The sequence below is a fragment of the Crinia signifera genome, chromosome 3 (assembly GCF_055691185.1).
Source record: "Crinia signifera chromosome 3, ASM5569118v1, whole genome shotgun sequence".
Taxonomy (NCBI): domain Eukaryota; kingdom Metazoa; phylum Chordata; class Amphibia; order Anura; family Myobatrachidae; genus Crinia; species Crinia signifera.
The window spans coordinates 15267691-15294148 of NC_139219.1; the positions used below are offsets into that span (position 1 = coordinate 15267691).

General features: G+C 48.0%; 1 protein-coding gene across 1 annotated transcript in view; it reads left to right on the forward strand.

The window, feature by feature from the left end:
• The window catches only part of LOC146063189 (solute carrier family 22 member 7-like), a 78559-nt gene that overhangs the window by 2359 nt on the left and 49742 nt on the right, over window positions 1-26458 (forward strand). Inside the window, exons 2-3 of the mRNA XM_083175342.1 lie at window positions 14945-15048; window positions 20719-20873. Coding sequence (XP_083031468.1) covers window positions 14945-15048; window positions 20719-20873 — 259 coding nt within the window. The remainder of the gene's footprint in view (window positions 1-14944; window positions 15049-20718; window positions 20874-26458) is intronic.

Sequence of the window (26458 nt, forward strand, 5' to 3'; positions counted from 1 at the left end):
TCCCTGAACATAGAAGACCCCCCTGAGGAGGGCAAGTTGCAGGACTTGTTGTTCAAAGACAAGAAGAAAAAAGCCAAAGCTTTTCCCTTGTCTGAGGCATTAAAGGAGGTAGTTGAGGAGGAATGGGCCAACCCCGATAAGAAGGTTGCGGCCCCAGTCAGGGTGGCAAAGATGTACCCTTTCGAGGATAAGCTTGTTAAGCATTGGGAAGCTGCTCCCAAAGTGGACGCGGCTATCGCGAGAATATCAAGAAAGACTACTCTCCCATTAGAAGATGCCAATATCTTTAAAGATAGCATGGAGAGAAAAATGGAGATTACCCTGAGGAAACAACATGTGACATCAGGGGCGGCCATTAAAGCATCCTCAGCTATTGCGGTGACTTCACGGGTTCTTAGGTCATGGTGCCAGGACCTAGAATCTGACTTAATGGATGGCATCAAAAGGGCTGAACTACTTAAAGTGGTACAGAATATGCAAGTAGCCATTGAGTTCGTCTGCGACGCATCTTTGGATGCGGTAAGGTTGTCGGCAAGGGCTAATGCGAGTACAGCGGTAGCAAGGAGAGCTCTATGGTTGAAGCCTTGGGCGGCGGATGCCCAATCCAAGAATAAATTGGTTTCATTGCCCTTCCATGGTGAATATTTGTTCGGTGCCAAACTGGACGATATTATCTCTAAGCTTTCTGGAGGGAAATCAGTATGGCTCCCGCAGGACAAGGCAGCAAGGAAACCTTTCAATAGGTTTCAGCGGTTTCAAACCCCAGACCTTAAAGAGGCCAGAACATATAGGCCAGGTAGGGGGTATAGAAGGCCCTGGTTCGGGAACAGAGGCTCCTTTCGAGGGCAGCGTAGCAAGGAGGGCAGGTTTGGATTCCGTAACCTGTCCCAATGACGCCAGGTGCAGGGTCGGAGGCAGGCTATTGAAGTATCAGCAGGCTTGGCTCCGCTCCACACAGGACAAGTGGGTGCAGGAGATCGTTTCCAGCGGGTATCGGATAGAATTTGTCAAACCGCCAGGGAACTGGCAAGAAGCTTCTCCCATGCCAAAGTGCCTGCAGGAGAGAAAAGCTCTTTTAGACAGCCTAAAGACAATGATGGCCCAAGGAGTGGTGGTGAGAGTCCCGGAGGATCAGGAAGGCCGGGGGTGGCAGTCACGGTTCTTCGTGGTGAAGAAAGCCTCGGGGGGCTTCAGGACCATTCTGGACCTGAGGAGGTTGAATTCTTTCGTGCACGCAAAAAAATTCAAGATGGAGTCTATCCGGTCCATTCTACCGGATATAAGGCAAGGCTCTTTCCTCACCACCATAGACTTAAAGGACGCTTACCTGCACATACCCATACACGCAGATCACCAAAAGTTCTTAAGGTTCTGCCTAGGGGGAATTACGTATCAATTCACAGCGCTTCCATTCGGACTCTCCACGTCCCCAAGGACTTTCACGAAGGTTCTGATAGTGCTCATTGCCAACCTCAGGCAAGAGGGGATAGCAATTTGGGCGTACCTGGACGACCTTCTGATAATGGCCAGTACGAGAGAGTTAGCCTTGACTCATACACAAAGAGTGATACATTACTTAGAAAAGCATGGCTGGATTGTAAACGTGGAAAAAAGCCAGCTGAGACCGTCAAGGGTGGTAAAGTACCTAGGGGTCGTGATAGACACCGGACTAATGAGGATCACCCTGACGGAAGAGAGAATAGAAAAATTGAGAAAAGAGATAAGGAACCTGCTGGTAAAGCATGCAGTAAGATCAGCGGACTGCATGAAAATTCTTGGCCTAATGGCGGCAGCTCAGGACACGGTCGGTTGGTCTCGGTTCCATACAAGGTCCCTACAAAACTGCTTCCTGTCCCAATGGGACGGGGACGGAAAGAACCTGAATCAAAGGATCACACTATCAAGAGGCGCGCTGGCAGACCTAAAATGGTGGTCAGAGACAAGCAAATTTCGCCAAGGGAGATCCTTCGTAGAGGAAAATCAGGTGGTTCTCACAACCGACGCCAGCAAGACAGGCTGGGGAGCGCAACATTTTTATTGGTAAGCTGCTCAATCAGAGGTCTGTCATTCAGGTGCCAACAGGGAGGGGTAAATCTGGTTAGGAAAGAAAAACAGTTTGTATCCCTATTGCACACTGAATGAGAAATATACATATAATAATCAGACAATACAGAGATCTTGGTTGCATATATCTGCAGATATAGGGTTAAGCCCCCAGGCCGTACGTCAAGGCGTCTCTGTCACTGGGGGTCCCTAACACTGGGTATGGGTCTGGGGTGTGGGCCCCCAACATGCCGACACAGGCTGACTACTCCAGGGCAGCACACAAATGAAAATTAGTAAGTGTTAAATAAGAAGCACATAAGTGCTATGTAGGGAGGTGAAGGTGTGATTAAAATAATACATACAATAGGGAAAAAACATAAATGTTAATAAAGTGTTAGGGTGTGCTACCCTGGAGCAGACCAGCCATACCAACAAAGGGGGAATCACACTCCCAAACCCATCCCATGCACAATAACAAATTTATGGGCCTAATAGCCCAGTGTAAGGCCACATGATAATGGCTTACAACATCTGAGAGCCAGCTTACCTGGAGATACCCCTGGCTTCTCCAATGGCACTCAGGTGTCAGCAATCCCTCCTATTGCTGACCCATCTATGCCTCTCAACTGCACAACATTTTTATTGGTAAGCTGCTCAATCAGAGGTCTGTCATTCAGGTGCCAACAGGGAGGGGTAAATCTGGTTAGGAAAGAAAAACAGTTTGTATCCCTATTGCACACTGAATGAGAAATATACATATAATAATCAGACAATACAGAGATCTTGGTTGCATATATCTGCAGATATAGGGTTAAGCCCCCAGGCCGTACGTCAAGGCGTCTCTGTCACTGGGGGTCCCTAACACTGGGTATGGGTCTGGGGTGTGGGCCCCCAACATGCCGACACAGGCTGACTACTCCAGGGCAGCACACAAATGAAAATTAGTAAGTGTTAAATAAGAAGCACATAAGTGCTATGTAGGGAGGTGAAGGTGTGATTAAAATAATACATACAATAGGGAAAAAACATAAATGTTAATAAAGTGTTAGGGTGTGCTACCCTGGAGCAGACCAGCCATACCAACAAAGGGGGAATCACACTCCCAAACCCATCCCATGCACAATAACAAATTTATGGGCCTAATAGCCCAGTGTAAGGCCACATGATAATGGCTTACAACATCTGAGAGCCAGCTTACCTGGAGATACCCCTGGCTTCTCCAATGGCACTCAGGTGTCAGCAATCCCTCCTATTGCTGACCCATCTATGCCTCTCAACTGCACAACATTTTTATTGGTAAGCTGCTCAATCAGAGGTCTGTCATTCAGGTGCCAACAGGGAGGGGTAAATCTGGTTAGGAAAGAAAAACAGTTTGTATCCCTATTGCACACTGAATGAGAAATATACATATAATAATCAGACAATACAGAGATCTTGGTTGCATATATCTGCAGATATAGGGTTAAGCCCCCAGGCCGTACGTCAAGGCGTCTCTGTCACTGGGGGTCCCTAACACTGGGTATGGGTCTGGGGTGTGGGCCCCCAACATGCCGACACAGGCTGACTACTCCAGGGCAGCACACAAATGAAAATTAGTAAGTGTTAAATAAGAAGCACATAAGTGCTATGTAGGGAGGTGAAGGTGTGATTAAAATAATACATACAATAGGGAAAAAACATAAATGTTAATAAAGTGTTAGGGTGTGCTACCCTGGAGCAGACCAGCCATACCAACAAAAACAGGCTGGGGAGCGGTCTATGCAGGAGAGGCCGCTCAGGGAGTTTGGAGAGGTGCAGCAAAAAGGCTACATTCCAACTTAAAAGAGATGAGGGCAGTCACCTTGGCCTGCAAGCATTTCCAACATCGCCTATACCAAAAAAATCTGTTAGTAAGGTCAGACAATCAAGTTGTCGTGGCCTATATAAACAAACAGGGAGGCACGAGAAGCAGGAGCCTCATGAAAGAAGTGGCAGTACTGCTGCAATGGGCCGAGACATGGACGAAGAGTCTGAAGGCAGTATTTATAGCCGGAGAGAGGAATCAGCAAGCAGACTCTCTGAGCAGGGTATTATTAAAGCCAGGGGAATGGGAGCTGCGCCAGGAGGTCTTCAACAGGATAGTTCACAGATGGGGCTTACCATCAGTGGATCTGATGGCGACCAGCAGGAATGCGAAGGTGCCGAGATTTGTGTCAAGACACTGGGAGCCTCGAGCGTGGCAAGTAGACGCTTTGTCGGCAGAGTGGGGGAGAGGTCTGCTGTACGCCTTTCCACCATTCCCTGTGATTCCTCGGGTCCTCAGCAAGCTACAGAGGGAACAAGCCACTGTAATAATGATTCTACCGTTCTGGCCGAGGAGATCATGGTTCTCCAGGGTGACGAGGATGGCTGTAGAAGGCCCATGGTTTCTGCCTCAGGAACAAGATCTACTGAGGCAAGGGGAGTTCGTCCAACCACAGCCAGAGCACTGGAGATTAGCGGCGTGGTTACTGAAACCAGAACCCTGAGGGGTGAGGGGTTCTCAGTGAGAGTTGTGAACACTCTGTTGAAAGCTAGGAAGAACTCGACATCAAAGACCTACTACAGGATCTGGGAGGCTTATGTGCGGTTCTGCAGAAGTAAAAACAGGAATCATCGGGACGTCTCTACGATCCTAGAGTTTCTTCAAGAGGGCCTGGATAAAGGGTTGTCGGTAAGCTCCCTAAAGGTACAGATCTCAGCGATTAGTGCCATGCTGGATTCCAGGATAGCGGAAAACCGCTACGTGCAGAGGTTTGTGCAGGCTATTAAGAAAATCAGGCCGGTGTTTCACAACCCAATGGCACCCTGGGATCTCAATATGGTGCTGAATGCTCTGATCGAGGAGCCTTTCGAACCTTTGGACAAGGTGCCCATGAAGTTCCTTACGGCGAAAGTGGCGTTCCTGGTGGCCATCACATCGGCCAGGAGGGTGTCTGAGCTCCAGGCACTCTGGGCCGAGGAGCCTTTCTTAAACTTCTTCGAGGAAAAGGTGGTCTTGAGGACAAATCCTCATTTTCTGCCCAAAGTGGTATCCCAATTCCACATAAATCAAGAGATCGTTTTACCCTCTTTCTGCAGCAAACCAAGTAACACCAAGGAAGCCAAGCTTCATAAACTGGACGTTAGCAGGGCCTTGAAGATCTACCTTCAAAGGGTGGAATCAGTGAGAAAAACCAAAAGGCTATTCGTAATTTCAGAGGGTAGAAATAAAGGACTGGGAGCCTCCAAAGCCACCATTGCAAGGTGGATCAAGAACTGTATCATAGAAGCATATAAGATAAAGGAAGTGGAACTCCCAAAAGGCCTGAGAGCTCACTCCACCAGAGCTGTCGCTTCATCCTGGGCCGAGAAAGAAGCGATTTCTTTGGATGAATTATGTAAGACAGCTTGCTGGGCCTCGGCTCACACTTTTACTAAACATTATAGGGTGGATGTGGGATCCTCAAGCGATGCCAAAGTAGGCAGAAGGATCCTTAGTGCAGTTATTTGAATAAAAGATATAAAGGAGTGGAGAAAATGAGAGAAGGCTGAAGCTCGGCAAAGCAACTGAGCGGAAAAGCGATAAAACGGAGTGAAGTTAACTCCGCGGAGTATCCTTTTTATATGGTTTTGTTTTTCTTCATTAAATCTTCTCTCTCTCTACCTCTTATATCACTTGTATTGTATATGTTCATTGTATTCAATTGAGCGTAATATTATGTTGCCCGCCCAGTGAGTGAAACTGCTAGGGTATTACCCATGTGTTCGGCTGCCATGGGGAGGTAGAGGAAAGTACGGATTCTTACCGGTTAATACGCTTTCCTCTACTCCTCCATGGCAGCATATTTCCCGCCTCTTATGGGACTGTTAGATTAACATTTATTATTGTATTTATATTTTGTGGTTATTATGCTATGAAGAAATAGTGTATAAGCTTTATAATTGAAAGACACAGAGCCTTAGGTGGGCGGACCTTATATAGGGGCAGTGTCTTTTCTTTCCTTTCCAGATGTCTACCTATAAGGGAGGAAACCCATGTGTTCGGCTGCCATGGAGGAGTAGAGGAAAGCGTATTAACCGGTAAGAATCCGTACTTTGCGGACGATACAAAACTTAGCAAAGTCATCAAATCATCAGAAGATGTCACCATGCTTCAAAATGATCTTGCAATTCTAGATGAGTGGGCAAAAAAATGGAAGATGAGGTTCAATGTAGATAAATGTAAGGTTATGCACCTTGGGAGACACAACCAGTGTGCAAGTTACAACCTTAGCGGAGAGGAACTGGGTAATTCCATACTTGAAAAGGATCTAGGAGTCCAAATAGACAGCAAACTGGGATGTAGTGCCCATTGTAATGTAGCTACAAAAAAGGACAACAAAATTCTGGCATGTATTAAGAGGGGAATGGAAACTAGGGACTCAAGGATAGTTATGCCACTATATAAAGCATTGGTGAGACCTCACCTAGAGTACGGAGTACAGTTCTGGGCCCCACACTATAAAAAGGTCATCATAGAATTAGAAAAAGTCCAAAGGCGAGCAACAAAGCTGATTAGGGGAATGGAGAATTTAAGCTACGGGGAGAGATTAAGCAATTTGGACTATTTACATTGGAAAAGAGACGTTTAAGGGGGGACATGCTCAACATGTACAAGTATATCAAGGGTGAATATAAGGAACTGTCACACACCCTCTTTTCTACTAGAAAGGAATCTAGGACGCGAGGGCATGAGTATAGATTAGAAGAAAAAAGATTTCATTCAGCTAGTAGAAAGAATTTCTTTATGGTCAGAACAGTCAAACTCTGGAACTCTTTTCCCAGAGAGGTGGTAACGGCTGGCTCATTAAATGCGTTCAAGGCAAAGTTGGACAAACATTTACTGGAGAAAAACATCCATGGGTACAAATAAGAAATATAATTTGTCAGTAAAATACCAGAACCTACCAAATCAGCAATGGATATCTATACCAGGTTGAACTAGATGGACGCAAGTCTTTTTTCAGCCTTACCTACTATGTAACTATATATTGGGTCTTTCCATAAGGGTTGAGGTCAATCACTCACATGGTTGGATATCACACAAAGGAGGATATGTATCAAACCCTAAAAAAAGGGCCTGATTCAACGGGATACGGCCATTGGGTCACCACCAAGTAGGTCGACACCACTAGGTCGACATGCAGATAGGTCAACGTGAGTTTAGGTCGACAGGGTCATTAGGTCGACATGAGTTAGGTGGACAGGGTCATTAGTTCAACATGGGTCATTAGGCCAACAGGGTCATTAGGTTGACATGGGGTTTTGTTACTGTTTTTTTTTTAACCGACATGTGCCGACATGCTGTATTTCATGCCCTACCATCCACTAGGGCGTGGTGGGAGAATATAATAAAGCGCCAAGCGTAGTGAGGCAGAGTGCCCAAAGCATGGCGAGCACAGCGAGCTATGCGAGGGGACGTGGTGGTATGTTTCGGTGTCCATCTTGACACAACATGTGCCGACAGGCGGTATTTCATGCCTCACCATCCACTAGGACATAAGAATAATAAAAACAAAAAAACATGTCGACTTTTTCACTGTCAACCTTACCCAAGTCGACCTAATGATCCTGTCGACCTTACCCATGTCGACCTAATGACCCTGTCCACCCTATGACCCTGTCGAACTAACCCATGTCGACCTTCCTGCATGTCGACCTAGACATATGTCGACCTAAATGCATGTTGACCTAATAGTGTCGACCTAATGACTGTCTAACAACTTGCTGGTGACCAACGGATCCACATCCGATTCGGCAAGGCTCTCTAAGCACCAGTTGCCCACTGCTTAGCGAGCCCTGAAACGCCGCCCGCTGACGGTTCGCTCCCCAGCCCCAGCCACTGAATCCCCTCGGTACCATGCGAGGGGATGTATGGGAATACATTACCTAGCATGAGGCCAAAGGGGAGAGACATCATATGCTGGTCTCTGGCACCCAATACGACTGGCTGCGAAAAGTGTATGTATTGGATTCCTTGGAGAGGACGAGGCCCTGTTTTCAGTGCTCCAGGAGCCCAGGAGATGCTGGTTGTCCGCAGATAGTGCTTTGGTTGCAGTGCCGGCTCCTTAGCAGCAGGGCCGTCTTTTCGTATGGGCTTAATGGGCACTTGCCCAGGGGCCCCAGGTGTATAAGGGCCCTATACTGATAGCTGAGGGTCCCCTTTTTCCAGGGATACCAGAATTTTTAAAATCGGCCCTGGGGAACTGGAGATATCCAACATCAAAGCAGCAGTCCACATCCGACCTGTTAATTGCACTTCCCAGTCATATTTCTCAGGTTCTGTCTGACTTTGGGCCAGATTTTCTAAGTTTCAAAAGAAATCAAATGGAGAGTGATAAACAGCCAGCCAATCAGCTCCTGTCTGACATTTTTCAAACACAGTCTGTGACATGGCAGGTAGGAGCTGATTGGCTGGCTGTTTATCACTCTCCATTTTATCACTTTTGAAGATTAGAGAATTTGACCCTTAGAGCTTTTCTGAGAGATATTCCAAAAGCTGGGACTCTCCCCTTTCTGACGACACTAGTGGCTTGTCTCTATCATGCCCAGAACTAGAGATATCAGCCTTCCAGCAGCCGGTCTGTGCTCCAGCTCCAAACTTCTGGTGTACCGTTTTATATTTTTGTCAATGGATTGCTCTGGCTCCTGATCTCAGATCCCCAAGTCCCCAGCACCTCCTGAAAGTTGGGACTCTAGGTTTTTATACTATTGAAGGCTAAGAAATTTATTTCCACATAATGGTGATATCTGCAGTCAAACAAGCTGCCCTTCCAACAGAAAATGATGAATATTAAGCCCACTCCATTATCCAACCCTCCCCTGTGTATAAAACACCCCCTACCTCCCTGGAAGTCATTTAGTGTTCCCTCTAAGCTGTGCGCGTGTGCGCACGCACACAACTTGACGAGCGTGCGCACAGACATTACAACAGAGCGCACAAAGCAGCAGTGGTCCCTTTTTGCAGTTGTGGACTCAATGAATGTGTGTTTCACCCATTAACTACATTGTGTGCTGTGTTTTGAATGTTTAAATGTTTAATATCATTTTGAAGTAAAGTTAACACAAATGCTGAATGTCATTTTCCAGTTATATATAAGTGACGCACAAAAATTAAATTTCCTTCCAAAGTTGCACAGCCAAAATCTTTTGCCGCACACAGCCTTCATAAAATTAGAGGGAACATTGCAAGGGACCCTTCATTCAGCTCAGTGCCCCCTTCCACACGTTAGTGTTCACCCTCCCACCACCTGTGCAGTAAAGGAGTAATTAGCAGAAGTTACTGCTCCAGGTCCTACATGTTGAGTGGTAGATAGAGCACCCCCTGCCACCCATGGGACATCAAAGCTGCTGCTGATAGCATCCCCCACCCCTAGGAGGGGAGAATGGGTAAGGGCCCCAGTGCATTGCTTTGCCCAGGGGCCCACACTGTTGTTAAGATGGCCCTGCTTAGCAGTGACGGTGACAGTGCTGCATGTAATGAGACAGAGCGGCACTGGCTCCTGTCATTGTGATGGAGCCGGCATTTTGGTGTTACCCCTCAGCAGGTTACACGGGGGCCGGGTGTGTACCACCCCCCCTTGTGACACCACTGACTGGTTAACTGGTACTTTTATTCCTCCCCAGTTTATCTCTCTCCAAGGTTTGTTATATATAGTATCAATGTGAACGTGAAGTGAACAACAGAGATGAGGTTGGGTGGTCTTCCATATGGCACATCCGCATTGGCGTTGTCTAATCTTGGTGTCCCCACTTTCTCAGGAGTCGTCGGAGTCATTCATGTAAATAAACCAAGGAGAATTATGGGAGAAATACTGTATTGGAAATGTCTGATGTTAAGAAAGTGGTGGCACTGGAGCTGTAGGGTGGTGGAAGCTGCAATGGCTTTTATGTGGCTGTAGCATATATGTATCAAACACTGGAGAGAGAGATAAAGTGGAGGTAGATAAAATGCCACCCCATCAGCATCTAACTGCCATTTTACAAGCCCCTCCTCCCCATCAGTTACTCATTCACCTTTGCTCGGCGGACGCTGGCGTATTACAGAGCATCACTGCAGCATAGAAGAATGAGCTATCAGTAACTGACTTCCTGGTGTTTTATCTCTTCACTCTGGGCCTAATTCAGCATCACTCGGCCCCCAGTGTATTCGCGCCGGGGCCCGATGATGAAGCTCTACGCAGGCATATAGGCGAATATACGCATGTGCAGGGCCACAATACGGATGCCTTCAGTGACTATCACAGTCGGCAGGTTTGTACAGAGGTGCCGGACAGGGGGCTGGCACATGATGCCCGGCATTTCCTGGGCTTGCCCACAAAAAACAGTGGACTGACGGACAGACTGACTTTTATTTGCGAGCCTGCGAAAAATCATTCAATGGTCGGCGACTATTAAAGGATTTTGCGCACATACAGTGAACACATCTATTCGCATGATGCTGCAGTTATATTGCTACATCTGAGAGGAATCTTGTAACATGACTTATAGCCAAATGTAGATGAGCCCCAAAGCAGTTAGTAAGAGCTACTATACTTGTTAAAGTGCTGGGAAATGGTGCTGATGATTCAATGTAAATGTATCTGTCTTTTATTCCTTGTTTCCCCAAAACTGTAATGTGTAATGTGGGCTAGGTGACATGAGGGAGATTGCTAGACTAATGAGAGAGGGAGATTGCTGCTATGTCAGGGAGTCTCCTGCAGAATGTAGGAGGAGAGGTAACTATGATGTAAAGGTGCCCATACACTAGTAAGATTTATCTGCAGATCTGGCTGGTTGGAACAAAAACATGGAGTGACAGTTTGTCAGTTTTCCAGCATTACCAAGCAAATGGTCAACTGTCATTTGCTCTCATCCATAACCAGGTTTTTGTTCCAACCAGACAGATCTGCAGATAAATCTGCGTGTGTATGGCCACCTTAACAGTGTAATGTGGGCTAGGTGACATGAGGGAGATTGCTAGACTAATGAGGGAGAGAGGGAGATTACTGCTATGTCAGGGAGTCTCCTGCAGAATGCAGGAGGGGAGGTAACTATGATGTAACGGTGTAATGTGGGCTAGGTGACATTAGGGAGATTGCTAGACTAATGAGGGAGAGAGGGAGATTACTGCTATGTCAGGGAGTCTCCTGCAGAATGCAGGAGGGGAGGTAACTATGCTGTAACAGTGTAATGTGGGCTAGGTGACATGGGGGAGATTGTTAGACTAATAAGGGAGAGAGGGAGATTGCTGCTATGTCAGGGAGTCTCCTGCAGAATGCAGGAGGGGAGGTAACTATGATGTAACGGTATAATGTGGGCTAGGTGACATGAGGGAGATTGTTAGACTAATGAGGGAGTAAGGGAGATTGCTGCTATGTTAGGGAGTCTCCTGCAGAATGCAGGAGGGGAGGTAACTATGATGTAACAGTGTAATGTGGACTCGGTGACATGAGGGAGATTGTTAGACTAATGAGGGAGAGAGGGATATTGCTGCTATATCAGGGCGTCTCCTGCAGAATGCAGGAGGGGAGGTAACTATGATGTTACGGTGTAATGTGGGCTAGGTGACATTAGGGAGATTGCTAGACTAATGAGGGAGAGAGGGAGATTGCTGCTATGTCAGGGAGTCTCCTGCAGAATGCTGGAGGGGAGGTAACTATGATGTAACAGTGTAATGTGGGCTAGGTGACATGAGGGAGATTACTGCTATGTCAGGGAGTCTCCTGCAGAATGCAGGAGGGGAGGTAACTATGATGTAACAGTGTAATGTGGGCTAGTGGACATGAGGGAGATTGCTAGACTAATGAGGGAGAGAGGGAGATTACTGCTATGTCAGGGAGTCTCCTGCAGAATGCAGGACGGGAGGTAACTATGATGTAACAGTGTAATGTGGGCTAGGTGACATGAGGGAGATTGTTAGACTAATGAGGGAGAGAGGGAGATTCCTGCTATGTCAGGGAGTCTCCTGCAGAATGCAGGAGGGGAGGTAACTATGATGTAACAGTGTAATGTGGGCTAGGTGACACGAGGGAGATTGTTAGACTAATGAGGGAGAGAGGGAGATTCCTGCTATGTCAGGGAGTCTCCTGCAGAATGCAGGAGGGGTGGTAACTATGATGTAATGGTGTAATGTGGGCTTGGTGACATGAGGGAGATTGCTAGACTAATGAGGGAGAGAGGGAGATTGCTGCTATATCAGGGAGTCTCCTGCAGAATGCAGGAGGGGAGGTAACTATGATGTAACGGTGTAATGTGGGCTAGGTGACATGAGGGAGATTGCTAGACTAATGAGGGAGATTACTGCTATGTCTGGGAGTCTCCTGCAGAATGCAGGAGGGGAGGTAACTATGATGTAACAGTGTAATGTGGGCTAGTTGACATGAGGGAGATTGCTAGACTAATGAGGGAGAGAGGGAGATTACTGCTATGTCAGGGAGTCTCCTGCAGAATGCAGGAGGGGAGGTAACTATGATGTAACAGTGTAATGTGGGCTAGGTGACATGAGGGAGATTGCTAGACTAATGAGGGAGATTACTGCTATGTCAGGGAGTCTCCTGCAGAATGCAGGAGGGGAGGTAACTATGATGTAACAGTGTAATGTGGGCTAGTGGACATGAGGGAGATTGCTAGACTAATGAGGGAGAGAGGGAGATTACTGCTATGTCAGGGAGTCTCCTGCAGAATGCAGGAGGGGAGGTAACTATGATGTAACAGTGTAATGTGGGCTAGGTGACATGAGGGAGATTGTTAGACTAATGAGGGAGAGAGGGAGATTACTGCTATGTCAGGGAGTCTCCTGCAGAATGCAGGAGGGGAGGTAACTATGATGTAACGGTGTAATGTGGGCTAGGTGACATGAGGGAGATTGCTAGACTAATGAAGGAGATTACTGCTATGTCAGGGAGTCTCCTGCAGAATGCAGGAGGGGAGGTAACTATGATGTAACAGTGTAATGTGGGCTAGTGGACATGAGGGAGATTGCTAGACTAATGAGGGAGAGAGGGAGATTACTGCTATGTCAGGGAGTCTCCTGCAGAATGCAGGAGGGGAGGTAACTATGATGTAACAGTGTAATGTGGGCTAGGTGACATGAGGGAGATTGTTAGACTAATGAGGGAGAGAGGGAGATTACTGCTATGTCAGGGAGTCTCCTGCAGAATGCAGGAGGGGAGGTAACTATGATGTAACAGTGTAATGTGGGCTAGGTGACACGGGGGAGATTGTTAGACTAATGAGGGAGAGAGGGAGATTCCTGCTATGTCAGGGAGTCTCCTGCAGAATGCAGAAGGGGAGGTAACTATGATGTAACAGTGTAATGTGGGCTAGGTGACATGAGGGAGATTGTTAGACTAATGAGGGAGAGAGGGAGATTCCTGCTATGTCAGGGAGTCTCCTGCAGAATACAGGAGGGAAGGTAACTATACTGTAACAGTGTAATGTGGGCTCGGTGACACGGGGGTGATTGCTAGACTAATGAGGGAGATAGGGAGATTGCTGCTATTTCAGGGAGTCTCCTGGAAGTATTGTAGGGACAGATCTTCTCCAACTGGGATTGTCCTGGTAACTATCAGCATACCAAGAGATAGTGCTCCTCTTGGTTATGGTATAGATCAGGGGTTCTCAACCTCAGTCCTCAAGGACCCCCAACAGTGCACATTTCCAGGTCACCTGACCGATAAACAGGTGCACTCATTATTCACTGACACATTTTAAAAGTTCACAGGTGGAGCTAATTATTTCACCTGTGATTCTGTGTGGAGACCTGGAAAACGTGCGCTGTTGGGGGTCCCTGAGGACTTAAGGTGTGTACACATGGTGCGATCTTGCTTGCTATTCGATCCCGATTCTAGTGGGATCGAATCGGTATTGAATCGAACGGTATGCGAAGTACATACAATTTGTACTTTATAGCACAGATCTGTAGTATATAGTCTCGCCTGCACAGGCTATTTCACGGTTTCATTTACACTAAACGGGAGCGCGCATCGGGATTGAATCGGCATCGATTTCGATGTGATTTTGACTATACAGTATAGTCAACAACTCACCGTGTGTACACAGCATAAGTTGTCACCTAAGAATGGTCGACACTGAATAAGATCAGGATGAGTTTTTTATGTTATTTGGTGTCTAGGTCGATCTATGTCAACTTGGACCCCGACTGTATACTGTGTCCCCTCGCACGGCTGGCTGTGCTGCAGGCATGGTGTCACGCTGCGCTCTGCACACTATAATGTTCTCACTTACGCTCATTTGCATAGTAAAATATGAAAAACCACCTTTAAAAAAAGAAAAGGAAGAAAAACGCATGTCGACCTTATTCAAGTCGACCATGTCCATGTTGACCTTAAGCTTTTGTCTACTTTCTGTCAGTGTCGATCTAGTGCAGGCCTGGCCAATCTGTGGCTATCCACATCTTGTGAAACTACACAGCCCAGCATCAGGATGGCCTACCCTCCCGGAATGGCGGGGAGGCTCCCGAAAATTGGGTCCGCCTCCCGGCTAGCCTGGAAGGTGGGCAAGTCTCCCACTTCCTGGCAAGAGCCTCCATCCCCGCTGGTTCAATTACCGCAAGTCACGGGTCTGCAGAAAGGGGGCGGGGCTAGAATTATGTTATAGCGTTTTATGGCATGGGGGGCGGGAACAAGTGATGTCAGCCTTGCCCCCACCCGCCCATTAGTGGTCGACCTAGGGATTGTTGACTTAGACATTGTTGACCCAGGGAGCGCATACCCTCCTCTCATCATGCAGATATACTCTGTATAGTCTGACTTCCAGGGACAGATCATGTATAAGGGTAGCTGCCGCAACAATGAAGGAAGGGACACTATAGGTGCTAATAAGGGCCCGCTCCCAAGCTCTGCTTCATCTGTTGCAGTGGGACCTGGTTTGCGGACGGAAGTGGTTAAACCAAGCGGCTGCCACCTTCTTCTTTATGGGCCTCACCACTGGGTCGCTGATCTGCGGATTCCTGTCAGACAGGTGAGCTGCAAACACACAATGCTTAATAACATCGTACTGTACTTACTCTCCCCAAATGTCCAGGAGACACCGGGATTGGATAAGAGCAGCGACCCAACACCAACGCTTTTTTCTTTACATAGAAAGTTAAGCACATTTCTTCTTCTTCTTCTAAATGTAATTATCTCCTTTTCAAAACCTCTCTAGGGAAGAGGAAATAGGCTGCCATTCACTCATACACAAAACCGCAGCTAGCAGTATGTCATGCGGCAGCAAAGGGGTGAGGCTCTTATGGTGCGGTCAAAGCTCAAAGGAACATTCCAAAGCCTTGCTGCTCATTACATTGTGTGCAATGCAACTGTGGTTGCCATGGTACTAACATAACACTGTCTCTAACTGATGCATACACCAACTACCAGCCACACATGAGCAGTAAGCTCACAGACGCCAAGCCAGAAAGCAGACAGACAGCATAACCCGGCATGGGCTAATATTAGGGGATACGGTCATTGGGTCACCAGCAAGTTATTAGACTGTCATTAGGTCGACATGCATTTAGGTCGACATGTGTCTAGGTTGACACGCAGGAAGGTCGACATGCAGGAAGGTCGACATGGGTTAGGTCAACTGGGTCATTAGGTTGACATGGGTTAGGTCGACAGTCAAAAGGTCGACATAGGGTTTTTCACTGTTGTTTTGAGCCGACATGTGCCGACGGGTGGTATTTCATGCCCTACCATCCACTAGGGCAGTGGTTCCCAAACTGTGCGCCTAGGCTCCCTGGGGTGCCTCGGGACACTTGCAGGGCTGCCTCGGGTTGGTCGTCCAGGACCAACTCAAATTATTTATGATCAATTATTTCTGGACAAAACCAGTGCTGGTGGCTGCCAATCATAAAATGTGTACAATCAGAACCAAATCCTTCCCTTTACCACATAACTGAACCTAAGAAGCACATATAAACACAATCTACTTTATTTGATATATATCTTTTGGGGCCTAGGGGTGCCGTGGAAAAATTCTGATACTCTAGGGTGCCGTGATTAGAAAAAGATTGGGAACCCCTGCCCTAGGGCGTGGTGGGAGAATAAAATAGTGTGCCGAGCGTGGTGTGGCACCGAGCCTGAACATGCGAGGGAACGTTGTGCACTTTAACCTGGTGTCAAAATTTGTGTAAAAAAACAGTGAACAACCCCATGTTGACCTAACCCATGTCGACCTTATGGCCCTGTCGACTAGGTATGGCCATCGACTATCGATGTTCCCAAAACATCGATGGTCGGGACCTAGTGCTCGATGTTTTGGGCATCGATAGGCGAGGGTCGAATAGTTTGATGCCATCGATGAATGGCATCCGATGGCGATTTATTTTATTTTTTATCCCTGCTGGCTGCTGGCCAGCTGCTTGGCTATACTACCCTCTCCGAGTCCTAGACTGTGACTCATTCTTTCTGAATTGATGAATGATGTCATCAATGCATCATGTCACACGGCACAGCGGCACTGGGAGTCGGGACTGTCTTGAAGTTGTTTGTGCGCATGCGCGCACTGGTGGTGGCCTGCCTGGTCTCTCATTGCAGCCCGAGGAAGTGAGCAGCCGCTGCACCACTCCCCCGGAAACAAGTTGAGCGTGAGACTCCGGAGCAGGAGCCGGCCGGTCGATGGTTCCCACCATCGTCTACCCTGCCCGGGTGCGTGCGCGGCGCTCGAATATACCTTATTATCCAGCACGTCAGGTATAGTTCTATTACGCATGCGTGCACCTCCAGGTGGCGGCGGCCCTGTTCTTCCTCTGCGCATGCTCAAGTAGACGATGGTAGGAACCATCGACGGCTGCCGATTGATTAGTTTATAGCCGAGATAAACTGCCATCGATGGGAACCATCGATTGAAGATGCGTTGATGGCTATCCCTAATGTCGACCTAGACACATGTCGACCTAAATGCATGTCGACCTAATGACTGTATAACAACTTGCTGGTGACCAACTGATCCACACCCAATATTAGAGCCTACAGTATCAGATGGCGTTTGTCTGCTTCCATCTATTGGAGGAGGCTCTCACGGTGCACATGATCTGCTTGCACTGATTGTACCTTATGCTGCCCATACACTTAGGAGATATTGCATACAATCATTTGATTAACCACATGCAATCGCTCTAATGCAATTCGTGGGTGGGGGCGGAGGGAGGGCTTTTGGCGGAGTCGGGTTTGGGTAGAGTGGGCCGAAGGGACTGCTGGAGGTGTCCATCTGAGTAGCTTAGGGCTGTGACAGAGCGCTACCAGATGGCGGGGGTCAGTGATGGAGGCAAAATTTGAAAAAACGGTTTCAAATACCTGGTGACCCTCTGACTGGCTGCTCTCAGCCAATCAGAGGGCTGCCCAGTGTTTTAAACTGTTTTTTTTTTTTAATTCTGCCGCTGACCCCCGCCGCTCACTAGCGCTCCTTCAAAGCGCTAAGCTACTCAGATGGCCGCCGCCCACCCTCTCCCAGCACCCGATGTGCCAGCGCAGATGCCCATACACTGATCAATCACATAAGTGTATGGGCAGCATTAGCTTTAGTCATGAGTTACAGCTGGGATCCTAATCCTGCCCTCAAGATCTACCAAGAGTTCATGTTTCCCAGGCAACCTGTGGATTTATAGTAGGAATGAATGCAGCAGGTTTGAAAATGTGACAGTTAGTAATGACTGCACCTGTGCACCAGCTAGGGGATCTGGGGAATGTGACAGTTAGTAATGACTACACCTGTGCACCAGCTAGGTGATCTGGGAAATGTGACAGTTAGTAATGACTACAGCTGTGCACCAGCTAGGTGATCTGGGGAATGTGACAGTTAGTAATGACTACACCTGTGCACCAGCTAGGTGATCTGGGGAATGTGACAGTTAGTAATGACTACAGCTGTGCACCAGCTAGGTGATCTGGGTAATGTGACAGTTAGTAATGACTACAGCTGTGCAGCAGCTAGGTGATCTGGGGAATGTGACAGTTAGTAATGACTATAGCTGTGCACCAGCTAGGTGATCTGGGGAATGTGACAGTTAGTAATGACTACAGCTGTGCACCAGCTAAATGATCTGGGGAATGTGACAGTTAGTAATGACTGCAGCTGTGCCCTAGCTAGGTGATCTGGGGAATGTGACAGTTAGTAATGACTACAGCTGTGCCCCAGCTAGGTGATCTGGGGAATGTGACAGTTAGTAATGACTACAGCTGTGCCCCAGCTAGGTGATCTGGGTAATGTGACAGTTAGTAATGACTACACCTGTGCACCAGCTAGGTGATCTGGGAAATGTGACAGTTAGTAATGACTACAGCTGTGCACCAGCTAGGTGATCTGGGGAATGTGACAGTTAGTAATGACTACAGCTGTGCACCAGCTAGGTGATCTGGGGAATGTGACAGTTAGTAATGACTACAGCTGTGCACCAGCTAGGTGATCTGGGGAATGTGACAGTTAGTAATGACTACAGCTGTGCAGCAGCTAGGTGATCTGGGGAATGTGACAGTTAGTAATGACTACAGCTGTGCACCAGCTAGGTGATCTGGGAAATGTGACAGTTAGTAGTTACTATAGCTGTGCAGCAGCTAGGTGATCTGGGGAATGTGACAGTTAGTAATGACTACAGCTGTGCACCAGCTAGGTGATCTGGGAAATGTGACAGTTAGTAGTGACTACAGCTGTGCACCAGCTAGGTGATCTGGGGAATGTGACAGTTAGTAATGACTACAGCTGTGCAGCTGCTAGGTGATCTGGGGAATGTGACAGTTAGTAATGACTACAGCTGTGTGCAGCTAGGTGATCTGGGGAATGTGACAGTAAGTAATGACTACAGCTGTGCAGCAGCTAGGTGATCTGGGGAATGGGACAGTTAGTAATGACTACAGCTGTGCAGCAGCTAGGTGATCTGGGGAATGTGACAGTTAGTAATGAATGCAGCTGTGCACCAGCTAGGTGATCTGGGGAATGTGACAGTTAGTAATGACCGCAACTGTGCACTAGCTAGGGGATCTGGGGAATATGACAGTTAGTAATGACCACAGCTGTGCACCAGCTAGGTGATCTGGGGAATGTAACAGTTAGTAATGACTACAGCTGTGCACCAGCTAGGTGATCTGGGTAATGTGACAGTTAGTAATGACTACAACTGTGCACCAGCTAGGTGATCTGGGAAATGTGACAGTTAGTAATGACTACAGCTGTGCACCAGCTAGGTGATCTGGGGAATGTGACAGTTAGTAATGACTACAGCTGTGCACCAGCTAGGTGATCTGGGAAATGTGACAGTTAGTAATGACTACAGCTGTGCACCAGCTAGGTGGTCTGGGTCATGTGACAGTTAGTAATGACTACAGCTGTGCACCAGCTAGGTGATCTGGGGAATGTGACAGTTACAGTAGTAATGACTACAGCTGTGCACCAGCTAGGTGATCTGGGTCATGTGACAGTAAGTAGTGACTACAGCTGTGCACCAGCTAGGGGATCTGGGGAATGTGACAGTTAGTAATGACTACAGCTGTGCAGCAGCTAGGTGATCTGGGGAATGTGACAGTTAGTAATGACTACAGCTGTGCAGCAGCTAGGTGATCTGGGGAATGTGACAGTTAGTAATGACTACAGCTGTGCAGCAGCTAGGTGATCTGGGGAATGTGACAGTTAGTAATGACTACAGCTGTGCAGCAGCTAGGTGATCTGGGGAATGTGACAGTTAGTAATGAATGCAGCTGTGCAGCAGCTAGGTGATCTGGGGAATGTGACAGTTAGTAATGACCGCAACTGTGCACCAGCTAGGGGATCTGGGGAATATGACAGTTAGTAATGACCACAGCTGTGCACCAGCTAGGTGATCTGGGGAATGTGACAGTTAGTAATGACCACAGCTGTGCACCAGCTAGGTGATCTGGGTAATGTGACAGTTAGTAATGACTACACCTGTGCACCAGCTAGGTGATCTGGGAAATGTGACAGTTAGTAATGACTACAGCTGTGCACCAGCTAGGTGATCTGGGGAATGTGACAGTTAGTAATGACTACAGCTGTGCACCAGCTAGGTGATCTGGGAAATGTGACAGTTAGTAATGACTACAGCTGTGCACCAGCTAGGTGGTCTGGGTCATGTGACAGTAAGTAATGACTACAGCTGTGCACCAGCTAGGTGGTCTGGGTCATGTGACAGTTAGTAATGACTACAGCTGTGCACCAGCTAGGTGATCTGGGGAATGTGACAGTTACAGTAGTAATGACTACAGCTGTGCACCAGCTAGGTGATCTGGGTCATGTGACAGTAAGTAGTGACTACAGCTGTGCACCAGCTAGGGGATCTGGGGAATGTGACAGTAACGACTACACCTGTGCACCAGTGAGGTGATTTGGAAAACGTGGACCGTTGGTAGATCTCGAGGACCGGTTTGGACACTCCTGAAGCTCCATACACATGGAGCAATATATTGCAATCATATAGCTCAGTGTCCTGTATTCATCAGCAACCAGAGATGGTCACTGATGAGAAGGAGACAATGCCGGGGAAGCCGCTAGTCGCGGGAGCTGGCAACCGGCAACAGTTGCCCAGCACACACGTGAGTTAGATGATAAGTTACTGTTTCTTGGTAAGTGCCGCCCGTTCTCTGTATATAATATATAGGCGGTATTATATGCCACGTGATAGTGTCTCTCACTCTCCAGGTTTGGGCGCAAGAAGATTCTGCTGGTTTCCTTCATAGTAAGCACAGTGTTTGGAGTGATGTCTGCATTCTCCGTGTCCTACGCCATGTTCTGCATCTCCAGATTGCTCTGCGGTGTGGGGCTTATGGGAATGACGCTTATTTCTATCACCTTAGGTGCGTTATGTATCTATATGTGCATGTATGAAGTGCTTGTAAATAGGATCTCATTGGTGTCTAACCCAGTATCAGAAGAAGACCTAAATCCGATGGAAGTGGGTGAAAATCAGAGTATTGTACATAGGGCCGGATAAATGTTTGTAAGTAAAGCAAGAAAAAACAACTGGGCAAAACTATGCTGCAGTGCAGATGAGGCAGATGCAACATGTGCAGAGAGATTTGGGATCTGGACACCTACAGCAGCGGTATGCAGGGCCGCCGACAGGGGGGTGCCCTGGGTACAGCTGTCCCGGGCCCCGGCCTCTGGAGGAGCCCGGGCAGCTGCCCACAGCCCCCCCCCCCCCCTGCACACAGCCTCCCCCACCCAACGCTGGCAGCCAGGCAAGCACAATACACAGTGCAGCCTGCAGAGCACCGAGTCTAGGACACAGAGGGGCTTGGCGCTCTGCAGGCTGCACTGTGCAGTGTGCGCTCCGGAGGACGTTGCTGTGCCGTGATGGTAAGTAATGGGGACAGGGTAGGGGGATGCGGGGTGCTGGCAGCGGGGCCGGGTGCGCAGGGGGGGGGGGGAGGTATGGCGCTGTGTCACTGGGGGCCCGGACTGTAGGTCAGTCCCGGGCCCCAACATTTCTAGTGGCGGCCCCGGCGGTATGTATGTGAGTGTAATGTGTGTGAGTGTGCTTGTGACTCCCAGTGTGTGTGGACCTCCCAATCTACTCCCCCAGTCCTTGCTTCCTGTGTTATGTCATTCCACCTGAGCAGGGTTGCCGACTTGCAAAAAATCCTCTCTGGGAGAAGCCCGGAGAGTAATCTTTCATTACGAGTTTGGGGCGGGGCTTAACGGTGACGTCATTAAGCCCCACCCCCATTACGGCAAATAGCCGAAATAACTGATCTCCTTGGAGGGGGCGGGGCTAAAATGACACGATTGTGCCATTTTAGCTCTGCCCCCTCCTCTGAGACCCGCGGATTGCGGCATTTAAATGCCGCTATCGGGGGGGGGGGGGGCTCAGTGGGGGTCCCCCTGATTTTGGAAGGGTTGCCCACCCTTCCGGGGGCCGAGAGGGGGACCCGATTTTTGGGAGGGTCGGCAACCCTGCACCTGAGGCAGCAGCTAGGTTTATATAGGGATGCGGCCAGTGGTGGTGCAGGAGGGATTGAAGCAGGGATCAGAGATTCCGGCTGCGGTCCCTCCATGATACATTCGGGTGATACTTAATATTTGCGGCTAACCCCCCGATTTAGCCGCAAATATTGTATGATAAATGGGCACCATGTACTGGCTTATTTTTTACACTACAATTTATATTTCAGTATTTCACTTTACCAAGATCTAACTTTGTGCACGTTACATCTGCCTCACCTGCAGGGCAGCATGGTTTGACCAGTGGCTTGTTGTTGGATTTTTTTTTTGCATTACTGTCAAACATGATTTAGGCCCAAAGGCCCTTATTCTAGTTCACTCGTTCGGATAGGACACATCGGTACTGTGAGCGCACACACGCCTACCGCATCCGTTCGGACGGACTACCACATGAGGGAGTGGCGTCGGTCTGCATCCACACTACCGTGTATGGATGGAACGCAACAAGTTTGCACGGTCTCCCAGCGTCGGAGCGGCCGCACAGGCGACCGAACGCCCTCTGTTGGGTTTTTTCAGAGCACAGCACAAATCCGCACGGAACTAATGCTTCAAACCCATTAAACAATTAGCTAAACTCTATGGTCTCTATTACTTTCAATTACATTCAATTACATTCAATTTAATGCTTCTACTCACAAATTGCAATTTACATGAACCCTTACAACATTAATGTGTATTCTTTAGAATGTGCCAGTTTCAAACCTATACCTGTGCCTCCATTTTCTAGAATGCAATGACATTTACAATACTACAATATAAAGACTTCAAACCACCCATTTATTTTTTTAAACTGCCACAGTTGTGTACACATTATATAATATTTGTATTAAACATTATGCATAATACATTAATTAATGTCATTGCTGAGTAATCTAATATTGTGTCATGCAATGCTGTCACTTCATTATAACTCATGCTTGCCTACTTTTGAAAACTAGTTTCAGGGAGATTATAGTCAGTAGTAGAATTTTCCACAGCACCCCACTGAGGGGGCGTGTCATGCTCCACCAAAAGGCGTGTCTAGTTTCATATAAGGACGGATTGTGAAAAGAGATTGTGAATGTGGCACCTAGAAGCGTGGGTGTGTACTGCTACATCTGAGCGGAATCTTGTAAAATGACTTATAACCAAATGCAGTTAGTAAGAGCTACTATACTTAGTAACGTGCTGGGAAATGGTGCTGATGATTCAATGTAAATGTATCTATCTCTCATTTATTCTTTCCCCAAAAATGTAGCAGTGTAATGTGGACTAGGTGACATGAGGGAGATTGCTAGACTAATGAGGGAGAGAGGGAGATTGCTGCTATTTCAGGGAGTCTCCTGCAGAATGCAGGAGGGGAGGTAACTATGATGTAACAGTGTAATGTGGGCTCGGTGACATGAGGGAGATTGCTAGACTAATGAGGGAGAAAGGGAGATTGCTGCTATGTCAGGGAGTCTCCTGCAGAATGCAGGAGGGGAGGTAACTATGATGTAACAGTGTAATGTGGGCTAGGTGACATGAGGGAGATTGCTTGACTAATGCAGGAGAGAGAGATTGCTGCTATGTCAGGGAGTCTCCTGCAGAATGCAGGAGAGGAGATAACTATGATGTAACAGTGTAATGTGGTCTCGGTGACATGAGGGAGATTAATAGTCTAATGAGGGAGAGAGGGAGATTGCTGCTATGTCAGGGAGTCTCCTGCAGAATGCAGGAGGGGAGGTAACTATGATGTAACAGTGTAATGTGGGCTAGGTGACATGAGGGAAATTGCTAGACTAATGAGGGAGATAGGGAGATTGCTGCTATGTCAGGGAGTCTCCTGCAGAATGCAGGAGGGGAGATAACTATGATGTAACAGTGTAATGTGGGCTCGGTGACATGAGGGAGATTGCTAGTCTAATGAGGGAGAGAGGGAGATTGCTGCTATGTCAGGGAGTCTCCTGCAGAATGCAGGAGGGGAGATAACTATGATGTAACAGTGTAATGTGGGCTCAGTGACATGAGGGAGATTGCTAGTCTAATGAGGGAGAGAGGGAGATTGCTGCTATGTCAGGGAGTGTCCTGCAGAATGCAGGAGGGGAGGTAACTATGATGTAACAGTGTAATGTGGGCTAGGTGACATGAGGGAGATTGCTAGACTAATGAGGGAGAGAGGGAGATTGCTGCTATTTCAGGGAGTCTCCTGCAGAATGCAGGAGGGGAGGTAACTATGATGTAACAGTGTAATGTGGGCTCGGTGACATGAGGGAGATTGCTAGACTAATGAGGGAGAAAGGGAGATTGCTGCTATGTCAGGGAGTCTCCTGCAGAATGCAGGAGGGGAGGTAACTATGATGTAACAGTGTAATGTGGGCTAGGTGACATGAGGGAGATTGCTTGACTAATGATGGAGAGAGAGATTGCTGCTATGTCAGGGAGTCTCCTGCAGAATGCAGGAGGGGAGATAACTATGATGTAACAGTGTAATGTGGTCTCGGTGACATGAGGGAGATTGCTAGTCTAATGAGGGAGAGAGGGAGATTGCTGCTATGTCAGGGAGTCTCCTGCAGAATGCAGGAGGGGAGGTAACTATGATGTAACAGTGTAATGTGGGCTAGGTGACATGAGGGAGATTGCTAGACTAATGAGGGAGATAGGGAGATTGCTGCTATGTCAGGGAGTCTCCTGCAGAATGCAGGAGGGGAGATAACTATGATGTAACAGTGTAATGTGGTCTCGGTGACATGAGGGAGATTGCTAGTCTAATGAGGGAGAGAGGGAGATTGCTGCTATGTCAGGGAGTCTCCTGCAGAATGCAGGAGGGGAGATAACTATGATGTAACAGTGTAATGTGGGCTCAGTGACATGAGGGAGATTGCTAGTCTAATGAGGGAGAGAGGGAGATTGCTGCTATGTCAGGGAGTGTCCTGCAGAATGCAGGAGGGGAGGTAACTATGATGTAACAGTGTAATGTGGGCTAGGTGACATGAGGGAGATTGCTAGACTAATGAGGGAGAGAGAGATTGCTGCTATGTCAGGGAGTCTCCTGCAGAATGCAGGAGGGAGGTAACTATGATGTAACAGTGTAATGTGGGCTAGGTGACATGAGGGAGATTGCTAGACTAATGAGGGAGAGAGGGAGATTGCTGCTATTTCAGGGAGTCTCCTGCAGAATGCAGGAGGGGAGGTAACTATGATGTAACAGTGTAATGTGGGCTAGGTGACATGAGGGAGATTGCTAGACTAATGAGGGAGAGAGAGATTGCTGCTATGTCAGGGAGTCTCCTGCAGAATGCAGGAGGGGAGGTAACTATGATGTAACAGTGTAATGTGGGCTAGGTGACATGAGGGAGATTGCTAGACTAATGAGGGAGAGAGGGAGATTGCTGCTATTTCAGGGAGTCTCCTGCAGAATGCAGGAGGGGAGGTAACTATGATGTAACAGTGTAATGTGGGCTCGGTGACATGAGGGAGATTGCTAGACTAATGAGGGAGAAAGGGAGATTGCTGCTATGTCAGGGAGTCTCCTGCAGAATGCAGGAGGGGAGGTAACTATGATGTAACAGTGTAATGTGGGCTAGGTGACATGAGGGAGATTGCTTGACTAATGATGGAGAGAGAGATTGCTGCTATGTCAGGGAGTCTCCTGCAGAATGCAGGAGGGGAGATAACTATGATGTAACAGTGTAATGTGGTCTCGGTGACATGAGGGAGATTGCTAGTCTAATGAGGGAGAGAGGGAGATTGCTGCTATGTCAGGGAGTCTCCTGCAGAATGCAGGAGGGGAGGTAACTATGATGTAACAGTGTAATGTGGGCTAGGTGACATGAGGGAGATTGCTAGACTAATGAGGGAGATAGGGAGATTGCTGCTATGTCAGGGAGTCTCCTGCAGAATGCAGGAGGGGAGATAACTATGATGTAACAGTGTAATGTGGGCTCGGTGACATGAGGGAGATTGCTAGTCTAATGAGGGAGAGAGGGAGATTGCTGCTATGTCAGGGAGTCTCCTGCAGAATGCAGGAGGGGAGATAACTATGATGTAACAGTGTAATGTGGGCTCAGTGACATGAGGGAGATTGCTAGTCTAATGAGGGAGAGAGGGAGATTGCTGCTATGTCAGGGAGTGTCCTGCAGAATGCAGGAGGGGAGGTAACTATGATGTAACAGTGTAATGTGGGCTAGGTGACATGAGGAGATTGCTAGACTAATGAGGGAGAGAGAGATTGCTGCTATGTCAGGGAGTCTCCTGCAGAATGCAGGAGGGGAGGTAACTATGATGTAACAGTGTAATGTGGGCTAGGTGACATGGGGGAGATTGCTAGACTAATGAGGGAGAGAGGGAGATTACTGCTATGTCAGGGAGTCTCCTGCAGAATGCAGGAGGGGAGATAACTATGATGTAACAGTGTAATGTGGGCTCAGTGACATGAGGGAGATTGCTAGACTAATGAGGGAGAGAGGGAGATTGCTGC